Source organism: Diadema setosum, chromosome 18 (genome assembly GCF_964275005.1).
Source record: "Diadema setosum chromosome 18, eeDiaSeto1, whole genome shotgun sequence".
Classification (NCBI taxonomy): Eukaryota; Metazoa; Echinodermata; class Echinoidea; order Diadematoida; family Diadematidae; genus Diadema; species Diadema setosum.
In genome coordinates, this window is record NC_092702.1 from 24327900 (window position 1) to 24340005 (window position 12106).

The 12106-nt window shown below is 38.7% G+C and overlaps 1 protein-coding gene across 1 annotated transcript; it reads right to left on the reverse strand.

The window, feature by feature from the left end:
* Positions 1 to 1026: 1026 nt before the first annotated feature.
* Positions 1027 to 10010, reverse strand: LOC140241827 (cyclin-J-like). The gene is made up of 5 exons (XM_072321581.1): positions 9897 to 10010; positions 6744 to 7054; positions 5589 to 5873; positions 3645 to 3804; positions 1027 to 1785 (listed from the first exon to the last, which is right to left on the reverse strand). Exons 2-5 carry the CDS (start codon positions 7030 to 7032, stop codon positions 1662 to 1664), a joined length of 858 nt encoding a protein of 285 aa, XP_072177682.1. The 5' UTR covers positions 7033 to 7054; positions 9897 to 10010; the 3' UTR covers positions 1027 to 1661.
* Positions 10011 to 12106: the final 2096 nt, after the last annotated feature.

The window sequence follows — 12106 nt, forward strand, 5'->3', positions numbered from 1 at the left end:
ACATTTCCTTCCATATATTTCTGTTCTTAGTCAAAGAAATGTATATGCAGCTACACATGTGCATCAACCTACTTATAGAACTCTACTGCTGAAAAAAATCTTGTCAGTATTTATTCTATCCCCTACAATTTGTTTGTTTGTTTGTTTTTAAGTTCATGTTTGCAATGTGGCACCTCTCCTATTAAATCATACTGAGGCCAAAGTGAGCTCCTGCAAAAACAACTTTCTTTTTCTTATCAAAGACATTTTATGAACATCACCAAGTTGCCCTTGGCAGTTGTAGAGGGAAGAATGAAAATGGACTTGTAATCTTGTCTATGCATTGATGTCCTGCCTGTAGGACCTCACTCACACACCTTCAGGCCATGGAATGTATCTCTGAATCTCATAATTCAATCAATGCATATAATTCTTCCAAACTCACACATACATAGAGACAACAGCAACAACAAAAAACCCACACACATACAGTATAGTTAACAGATTACGGACTGATGCAATATGACTGCAGAAAACAGTTGTCTCGGATGTTTCTAGAATCACATGAAATCACTGAGAAAGCACAATTGTGACCTTTTGTTTAGACTAAGATTAAAGTTCCTCTTTGCACAAAGGAGTACTTTCTATTTACTTACTTTCCGCACACCAAATTATATTTCTATTGTAATATCCTATTTGAAGTTACTGCTGGGAAATTACACTTTGAGTTAAGATCAGACCCTCCCCTCCCCCCGACATTTTACTTTAAATGTGAAATATTATTCATTTTACCCTTCCCATAAAATATCATCAGCAGACATTCACAGTTAAAGCTATGCCTGGTAATTGTAATTCTCTTCCAAATAAATATGTGACCTTTGCCCTTTTCTACCTTCCTTCACATGCATTATATGCTTCTTTACTCATTTACCCTGTACCATTCAAGTCATACTACCACTGGATATTGCAAACTGAAGTTATAACTGTACAAATTTATCCCAAAGTTAGGGACTTCCCCCCCCCCCCCCCATTTTACGTAATCAGTGTATTCACATTCCACGTAGCATATCTAGGCAAAGCACGGATATGAACCAAAGAGTTTTTCTTACACTGTGTAAACAAGACATTATGAAGCACAGATGGGTGGACAGATGGATAGATAACCTGTAGACATCACTGTTTCCAGCGTCGTCTTGGGGCTGGTTGAGACCAACCTTGGGCAATCAATGAACAGCATCTACTCTCCCCTATGGCTCTACAAAACTTCACAAACTCTCCCCTCTACCAGTCCCGGATATGGAAGGGGATGGTTTTTGAAAAAAAAAAAAAAAACAGCTGACACTTAGAGTGTGAGATTCCATTACCCTAATGGATGAGCCCTGCTGAGCTGGGTGAAATTGATAATTTTTTGGGGGGAAACAAAGAGAGAAAGCTTGAGCTAGTGTCCACATGACATTCACGGCAAAATATATGCTGCAAGGAAGGTATGTTTTCTCTCACACTTTGCAAGCTGGTGAATAACAGGCATTCTTCAAGATTTTCTTGAAATTTCTTACCCTAATAACCAGTCCTGCACGTCAGGGTGAGGATGCTAAATAATCGGTCCCCTATGAGTTGTAACTTTTGCTCCACATCCCCAGCACATGCTGACTTCAAATAAATGTGAGGTAAAACTTTATCCACTAGTGCAGACCAACAGTTGCAGTAGGTGAGAAGAAATTCTTGGGCGGATTGGTGAGGTAGCCATGGTGACTTGCCTTGACACTCGTCTCTCGCTTTGCCGCCTTCTCATCAGCTGCATGTGCACTGAATAAAGTGATACAGAAAAAAATTAAAGAAGGAGTTAACAATGCATTTCTATCACTCACTTTATTTCTCTATTTATGGTAGTACCAACATATGAAACATATGAATCTTTCGGATCTGACAACAGTAGGCAGCCACGTAGATAAAGCAACACAAGTACATGACCTGAGAGATAAGGGAACACTGTGCACCATGAATCACAGAATATTTTTGGTCTACTGAACCCCCCCCCCCCCCATGCTTTTTTACTTCAACATGATTCAATGTGCAGTAATTCAGTAAATATGCTAACTAGTATCAATGTAACCCATTTGGGTTATATCACATATGACAGCATCAGCTGCTGTTGGATCTCTGGACACTATAAAACACATTGCTCCATCGTGCCAATCACATCATCTCTAGTACTGTAAAAGTGGAAATTTTCACGGTGTTGAAATTTTCACGCATTTCGCGCAACCAGAAACTAGCGCGAAAATAAAGCACGCGAATATTTTTGCTTGCCATATGTTTCTTTGCGTGGTGGCTTGATTCCGCGGAATTAAAAACATGCAAAACTCTTCTTGCCCAGCCAAGCACGAAAAATTAGTCGCGCGAAAATATCCACTTTTACATTACGTCATCCTCACTACTGTCAGCAGTAATCCAATGTTGTGACTGCCACAAACAGGGTTCCTGAACCTTAACATGTTGAGGACGGAATGATTTGCTACAACACCCTTTTCCCACAGACCCCTGCCCAAGTATACTCGTCCTCATCGGGTTAAAGATCAAGCTGCACTCTAATAAGGGACATAATAACCCACTCAGCCTGACCATCAATGACGTAAGGGCGACAAAACCTTGCATCTCAAAATTGTCAAATGTTCAGGAGAGTGAAGAAACATGGCAGCCAAAGCAATGCAATAAATGGGGTCACATTTCCTTTGTAATGCTGTGGTGGCTAAATTTGAGATACAAGGTTTTGTCACCCCAGCGATGATTTGCAGCATAATTGCCTCTAATGATGGCAGGGGTAAGTGTGAAAATTATTTTACCTCTCAGTGTCTTGTCCAGTAAGTGCAAAGTACATAATTAAGTATAAACTGCCAATCAACTTCAAATAAAAATTTGCATATTACAGAACCAGCAGCAGCCATTCCTGGCTCTTTACTAGCCTGTAACTCTCTATAAAAACATTCATAAGTGAGGGTGGGGTGGTGGAGGGAAGAAGGAGAAGGAACAGGAGGATGGTTATCACCACTCTTTAGGTCTCAAGTGATAATGTGTAGAGTTTATGATTCACAGGGAGCCATTGTCGCAGTTATGATATTACACTCCTTAACCTTTGCTTCTATTTCCAAAGGGCACTGCTGGGACGGCATGATAACAGCTTACATGACTTCAGTATCACACAGAGGTTTGTAAATATGCTGTATGGATGGCGCAGTACTCAATAAGTTCAATGGATCGAGAGGGAGAAGCAAATATACTGCATCTGTGTTTGCTATTAGTGTATGCATGTTTTTTCCTATTTCAGTTCAATATCTAACCACACTAACAAACAAACAAAAAAATCTATATGACAAAACTAATCACTTTGATTTCTGTGTGATGTTAATTTCACTTTGGCATGTATACTGCCTTTCTAAAGCCTCCTGCACATCTTCTCTATGATATCCTAAGAAGAAGAAAAAAATATATATTATTCATGCATACATAGTCATACATAACTTTTATACATATCAATAGAAGATGTTAACTTATTACTTATCAAAATGTGTACGTTTGCATCTCTGCTTTACTAAAAAAACAAAACAAAAAAAAAACCAAAAAACAAAACAAAACAAAACAAAACAAAACAAACACAGAGAACTTACTTGAGCATGGTGTCAATGTAAGGCCAGATTTGGTCCCAGGAGTACTTGGTCAACTTAAATAGCCGGTGGGTCCACGTCGGGGAGAGCTGAAGACAGATGCGAGACGCAGCTATGCAAACGGCGGCCACCAGAGAGGGACGACAGTTGGAGAAGACATGATCTGTTTGGACAAAGTGAAATGGAATATTCTTAGCATTCTCTGCTCTCTTTTACCTTGCAATCAGTCCATTCCCTCTAATTCTCTCTAATCAGAGGTCATATTATTCCATTGAAAGAATTTTTAAATTGAATTGAATTGAAAGGTATTTATGGAATAACATCCCTTGCAGCCAGCAGGCCGATTGCGGACATCTTACAAGGATCAGCATGAATACATTCAAATATACAAACATACATTAAACTAGATATATCGCTACGGCGACTGATATGCCTCCGCCATAATGCATGGTTCTCCTAATAGGTCTATAGTACAATGTCTTGACAATGTGTGATGACAGTTTCACACGATTGGCAAAATATTAAAATGACAGGTTTGCCACAAATGTGCTGAATGTTCACTTTCCTAGAACTAGGTTCAATTGGATGAATTATTCAAATGTCAGAGTGCAGGTATTTGGGGAACTGATGATTTTTACTTGACTTTTGACCCTTTTATAAAGTTTATGCATTGAGTAATTTTCAAGGTATTGAGAAAAAGTATAATTTCAGTATCAAATGGGAAAATAGCATTATCTACACCTGGTCTTTGACCTTTGACCTCAAAGTTCCACAGAGAATCACTGTTAGGTAGAACATGCATAAATATGTAAGTTTCATGATGATACCTTGAGTTACTTTCGAGATATGGAGGAAAAAGTGCAATTTAGCACTTTCACTTAACCTTTGACCTTTTGACCTTTGACCTTTTGGCAAGAAACTTCCCCCAAAATATATATTGGGTAATACATGCCACACATCAAGTTTAAAAAAAAAAAAACCCTTCAGGCATATTGCATTTTAAGGAAAGTAGTGATATTTTGAGGAGTTAACCTTGACCTTTGACCCCCTGACCTTTGACCCATGACCCCCAACTTCCCTAGATAATCACTGCCCATCGGTACATGCATATATATTAAGTTCCATGAAGATACCTTGAACCATTTGCGAGATATGGAGAAAAACATGAAATTTCATTTTTTTTCACAAAAATAACCTTTGACCTTTGACCCTGTGACTCTAAAATCCACACAAAGTATTATCCCCCAAGGATATACCCTCATACCAAGTTTGATGTAAAACCACCACACGGTTCTTGAGATATCGACAAAAACAAAACGGGACGGACGGACGGACGACCCGAAAACATAATGCCTCCAGCCACTTCGTTGCAGAGGCACAAAAATATTAACTATTGCACAATACAGTTAACCTTTACCATTAACAAAACAAAAAACAAATATTACAATTACAACTATTAACACCTCTGTTCTTATTTTCATAAATAATCTCTATTGTTTATACAAATAACCTCACTAAAAATCAACTTCTTTTTCTTTTGTACCATTTGACTTTCACTGGGTGTGCAAAAATTTGTCACCATCCGATATATTTTTACAAGATTAGTACAACCATAATGGCTTAAAGCAAGTATTAATCTCCAAAAAAGAAAGAAACATGACAATGATGATTTATCAGATTGCTTCTTAAACTTCCTTGTTAATCCATACATAGCGTCATTGCCTGCAGCTTTCTACTTCTTGCAAACATTATCATCTGATTTCTGAAGGAATATCCTTTTGCTATCTGTGTCATTGAAATGGTGGTGTCGATTATCGTCCCCAACACTTATCAAATTTTTCTAGAAGTTATAAGGGCTTAGCTGGGCAAGACTGATATCATACGAATGATCTACTTCCCTGCCGAGGTCCCCGTTAATATGGAAGAGAAACCTATGTAGGGCCCTACCCTGCAAACTGATTTCCAGGAAGTATTGTGTGTATTGTTTCAGGTAGAGTGTGGCATTGCAACCAGTCAGGGGCTTGCCGGCATGGAGATCATTGGGGCCTATGGCGCCCATGGTGAAGTAGTCGGCAAAGTGCCGCGCTGTCGGAATGGCGACGTTCCAGTTGAAGAAGTCAAGGAGAAGGAGTTCCATCTGGAAGAATTCCTTCTGCGCGGTGGTATCAGAGTTGATCTGATTGGCCAGGTTGGTCAGTTTGGTAATCTTGACCTCCTGCTCTTCAAACTTGGCTTGATTTAATAGGAAAATGAATAAATGAGCAAGACAAGAAATTCGCATCACAAACAGATAACAATGACATCTACACTCATGTTTATAAATGACATATGTTCTTTACCTGGTCGAATAAATGGTAATAATAATAATAATAATAATAATAATAATAATAAATATCATTATCATTATCATCATCATATCATCATCATCATCATCATCATCATAATAATAATAATCATAATAAAATTGAAAGACATATCATCACTTTAATTCAATGTTTCAATTCATATACCAGCTGAGATGTCTGATCTATCTATCTATCTACAGGCAAAAATTCGCTTAATGTGCAACGTAACTTTCCTAGGAGGAGTGAAGTCAAGCAATTAAAACAATGGAAAAGAATATCTTTGCAATTAACTTGGTTCTGGGCATTTTGTGCTATGCCCACTGCTCCCAGGGTGCCAGTTTCCCCTTTTGAATAAAATTGGTTTCTCCTGCCCCTATTAATATTTCCTGTCAGGGTTTTGATGACTATGAGAAAGTGCCTTTTGAAGAAGAAAATGCAAAACACTTTGGAACAGAACATGCAAACAGTTGGACAGATTTGGATATTCTCTCGCTATCATCTTGATCTCTAATGCTTTCCTCATGAAGAGGGTTCTTGTTTTGATCCGGAAGTTATTTTCACGAGAATTGGTGTACAGTTACACTCTTCAAAGCAGTATGAATTGCATGGTACTTAGTTTTGTATCTAGTTTGTTTTTCCCAAACACAAGAATGTAGAATTTGTTCAGTGAGGCAATGTATCTTTGACTCCTCTACGCTGAAGAACTCAAGCAATTCAATCCGCCAAACAGAGACTCTCTCTCTCTAATCTTCCTTACATGCAATGAGAAGACAAACAAGTGCCAGTCGCTGAAGGTGGGTCTCCCCGCTGATGGTGAAGTGGTCCATGGTGCGGTCCAGGAGGTAGACGGCGAGGTGGCGCGCCATGCTGTCGATGTTCAGGTTCTCGCACACGATGGCCAGCCAGTCGACGAGATACCGCCGCAGGTTGAGCTGCGGGGATTGGCCCAGGAAGGGCAGGCAGCGGTTCAGCTCTTCCTGCAGGAGGGAAGCATAGACGTCTGTGGCTATCTCCGGATTTGTGTGCCACTGCCTCACCTGTGTCATGGTGACCTATGCAGACTGAGCCCTGCCACAGAGAGGAAACAAAATCTTTGGCCCCCAATCTCATTTGGCTTACTATTGTATTTTGCATCACAACAATTTTAAGTTCTGAAAATAGATTGAGTATTGGCATCACAGCTTTGTCACTGAACAATGATTAACAGTGGGGAGGTTTTATCAAACCAGGGAGGTGGTCACCTTTCTGATTAGAATAAACTGGACACTTAATCTCTGCATCATTGAGCCATGATATAAAGCATAAAAAATGTGGGTGAAAAAGTCTACTGTCTGTAACAAATTGTTGGATGTGCACTTATATTAAATGATTCACTGTTTGTATTTATTCCATTAATTAATCCTTTTAATAAACTTTGCGACACTATAGTTTGATCTTCACTTCACATCGTTGTCATTCCCTTAACCCGTTACATTACAGAAATTATATGTTCTGCTGGGGGAGCTTGGTGAATTGCTCTTTTAATATATGCATTTTTCTGAAATTCCTTTTCATATCAATTTACATTCTGATGTGATATCATTCACATAATTATGGGAGAGTTTCATCTAGAGAGGGCTGCATTAAAAGTAATCAAAACACTTTTGGAAAATCATAATTCTTGAAAGTATTGTTCCATTTCCCTCAAACGTTCATCTAGTGTTTCTGAAATCATTCAGCATTTCCTGAATCCACATTTCATGTTCCGAGAAACATTATCTTTTTGATCCACAGGGCAAGAGTTTATCTAAATAAGTTGGCAATGAAGGAACCCCTACAAATTATTGCTGCATCATGAACAGAATTAGTCATTTGATTAACGAGTTGATGGGAAAGATTAGTGGTCTACCAGCTTACTCAAGATCGACTTACAGTATGTATGGTGCGGTGTTTGTTGTTGCTGTTGTTGTTGTTTTTTTTTGGGGGGGGGGGGGGGAGGGGTTTAGCTCATTCTGATAGCTTCAAACCAATAAACTTCTCACCAGATAAATACTAAAATTAATCTGATGGCATTACTGATTTTCAAAAAAAAAAAAAAAGAATCACAAAGGCATTGGTTTGAGATTTTTAATTTGCTCAAAAATGTGTAGAAATGATATGACTTTAGAATGAACTGTCCAACAGTATTTAAATTGTCCAATTCCAGTGCCTAATTTGATGCTGAAATACTACCTGTTCAGTGTGTCATTATGTGCATTAAAAGAATTTGATTAAGACAGATATTTTGCATATAATAGATGTTAAAAGACATCAATTACACAAGAAATGAACAAAATTTTAAAAAATGCATCATCAGAGCCACTATGTTAGAGAAAAATCAATACCACACTGACATTGCATCCTTTTACATAAGACATCTCTGCCACAAAATTGTGCTAACTTCACATTGGCTTATTTGTGTCAGATGAGAATTGAATGTCAAACTTTAATATTCCAAACAAGTTCCTTTCCATTGGCTCAGCATAAGGTCGTCTTTGCATCCTTAAAGGCATTGGAAGTCAACTTCATCTCACAAATCATTTATGCAAGAGTGATCATCATCATGTCTTTAATTCATTTGACCACCACACAAATCAAAACAATGTAACAAGTTACCATGTGGTCATATCAATATGTTACCTCAACTGTTATTCTGCAGTGACCACACAATACCATATGAGAGCTGCTTACAAAAAAAAAAAATAAAATAAAAAAAATGTGACGCATAATCAGAGGTTACCCTCATGAAGTCCCAGACATCAGGGGTGAGAAAGCCGCAAAATACAGTAATTAGGATGATGAATTCATGAGCAACTGAATAGTTGCTGAATATTGCCTGGCAAGCACGATTTCAATTGACAGCTAGACAAAAATATACCAAATTTCAAAGTTAACAATGCTTATTACAGACATGTATTTTATTTTTTTATCTCCTTTGTTTGTTTTTTAGTGTGTGTGTCCACAGAGGCCTACATATGAACAAACTTACAAAGTGACATTCCTTGTGTGCAAATTGGCAAACATTTGTATGATTCTTAATCTTATTAAATTCTGGCACTTTTATTCCAGGGAGAGGGGGAGGAAGGGCATGGGACTAGGAACGTAGGAATAATAGGATGTCAACTTCATAAGTGTCCCTGTTGCAAGTGTTGGTAAGGTTTATAAATCTCTATTGTAGTAGGCCCTAGGCCTACTCTACACATCATCACATGTTCAATCAGTCTCCATAAAGTATTAAATATGCTAGGATGCTTCAGAATTTTGTAGAATTTTCTCTGTAAGTGTGAATATGGCGAAATGTGTGTGACAAAAAATGGTATTGGTAAGGCCCCTGTCGTTAGTGTCAATTATTTCCACGGCGCTGTAGAAAGTACCAGTTGAGGTCGCTGGTTATACTCAGTCAGATATCAATTTCTGCTAATGTTAGGTCTAGCCCCCCTAGGCCTAGACTAGACCACCTACCTAGAATAGTAGACCTAGAATCTAGTAAAAAAAAAAAAAACAAAAACAAAAGACAATTCCTCGAGAAGTGGTTACAGTCACAGGCAGGAAGACCGAGCAATGCAAAATATATTATAGGTAAAATTTTATAACGTTACACTACCAACTACTAACTACTAACTTACACTACAATGTTACTACTAGGTCCTACTACCGTACTACAGTACTAGTACCTAGATCTAGTACCGGTACCAGGGACAGCTACTCAGTAACTATACAATGTACAATGTACTGAAATTAACACTTTTCATCACTGACACTGTTGTCATGTGACACGACATTTCATACCGGTAACGCGGTACTTTTCCCCTCCAGGATTCGCGTTCCCCCGTTGAACACGAGTCGTGCAAATTCTAGCGTTAGTCAAGTTTTGAAACAACTTAGAACCTACCTCTTGCGATCTCTAAAAAATAATGATCCGTAAATTTTGCTGATTTCTATGTTGAACTTTGATTGATGACAAGAAAGGTCCCAGATAACACAGCAGCAGGTAACCCCATCAACTTGCCGCGAGCAGATGAGCAGTGATGATCTTGATCTTTTCCGGGTTACACACGTCACACATAATTAAAGGGACGAACATCGACGGATAACGGCGTGCAGACCACACAACCTAGAACGTGATGATCCTAATGATGTTGTTCGTACTCGAGGGTACTCGTCCGTAGCCAGCCAGCGCTCATTATTAGACCGCGGGGCCCAGAAGATTTATTCAGCTGAAAAGGGTCACACTTTTTGATGGTCTCATCATATTAGGATGTGGCCGAGGGTCAATAAAATGAATTGGTGGCAAGTCACATCCTGTACCGTAAGCCTAGGGGCCACAAAAGAGGGGCCCCGAAAAATGCATTTATTCAGCCGAAGGGGGTCACGGACCAAAGTTGGTGGATATTGTTCCTTTGCGTGTACCTCATGAAAACAGCACTGCCAGCTATTTTTATCCTGTACGGGGCCCCAGTAGCCCCAAAGGGCCCCACCCATATGGTGTTATTCAGCTGAAAAGGGTCACGGCTAATTTCTTTTGCAATGGAAGTAGTATACCCATCAGAGATACATGTATCCAAAACACCAATGCCAGCTATTTTATCCTGTACATATACGGGGCCTCAGACAGTAGCCCGTTAAAGTGCCCCCCCCCCCCACACACACACATTGATTTTATTCAGCTGGAAAGGGTCACGCCTAATTTCTATTGCAATGGAAGTAGTACCCATTAGAGATATCCCAAACACCAATGCCAGCTATTTTATCCTGTACGGGACCCCAGACAGTATCCCCAAAATGCCCCCCCCCCCCCCCCCCCCCCACTGATTTTATTCAGCTGAAAAGGGTCACGGCTAATGTTTTTCTTTTGCAATGGAAGAAGACAGTAGCCTCAAGGAACTCAGAATATCTATAAAGATGCATTTTAATACGTAATATTACGTGTGCATTTTGTGGATGAGATGATGACACTCCACTCCCTAAACTTTAACTACCTGTCAAGTGTAAACTTATGAATTTCTGTCATCCTTGGAATATCATTTTTGTTATCATTATCATTTATTATAATATACAAGTGATTCTAGGTGCATACGGCTGGTTGTCAGGGGGAAAAAAGGCAAATTTAATCACCTAGACTCGAGACCTTCCTCCTAACCAGTGCATTCACCTAGAATCAGCTATATCAACGTAGCACAGTTAGAAACAATACAGAATAATATAATATTATTCCACAAAATATGCACTAAATCCAAATATAAATAAATACAAATGAAACTGAGCCATCACTTAATGTGACCGATACCCCCCATCCAATTGTAATCCTGATGATGTTAGCTCCTTCAACAAAACTGGTGATTTAACACATAAAGGTAAACATTTTCTTAATGAAAATTATGATACATTATCTCTAATTGTAGATATGAGATTCACAAACTTTGTCGAAAATAGTTGCTTAATAAGACGACCTGTGATCTAGAATTTTACAAATGAAAGCCTGTAAGCACATAAAGAAATGTGAACTTCAAAATGATCATTAGTGACAGGTCCGAATTGGACTAGATTGTTTTTTCTATCGTCTCAATAACCTTGAAAGTAATAAGGAAATTGAGTTCTTATGCCCTGGAAATAACATAGGAAAGAAACATCGCGAGCATGAAAGTAATTCAATCTCCAAAATTTATCAGCTGGATATAGTCTAAGAAATCAAGAAATTAATCATGACTCCATTTTAAAAATCGTAGGGGACACTTCTGGGCTACTGATTGGGACCCGGTACAGGATGAAATAACTGGCTTTGGTGTTTTGGGTATCTTCGTTGTGTTCTACTTAATATTGCAGAAGAAATTTAAATTGGTCACGACTCTTTTTAAAACTCATGTAGGGCAATTCTGGGCTACTGTCTGTGGCCAAATGTTGGTAAAAAACTGGCCTCCATGTTCTGCATATCTCAGTTGTGTACCATTTCCATCACAAAAGAAAATAGTCATATTTTGCTAAAACAATTTGGAGCACTTCTGGGCTACTGTCTCGAGACCATGCAGGACAGGATAAAATAACTGGCGTTGGTGTTTCGTGTATCTCAGCTGTTGTGTACTACTTTCATTGCAAAAGAAATTA

Bases quoted from the DNA above. Each gene is read 5' to 3' on its own strand.
- LOC140241827 (XM_072321581.1), bottom strand. From the start codon at position 7,032: ATGACACAGGTGAGGCAGTGGCACACAAATCCGGAGATAGCCACAGAC. The intron at 5,874-6,743 runs GTAAGGAAGATT...TATTAAATCAAG, and splicing joins TGTTTGTCTTCTCATTGCAT to CCAAGTTTGAAGAGCAGGAG. The intron at 1,786-3,644 runs GTAAGTTCTCTG...CACTTTATTCAG, and splicing joins TACATTGACACCATGCTCAA to TGCACATGCAGCTGATGAGA.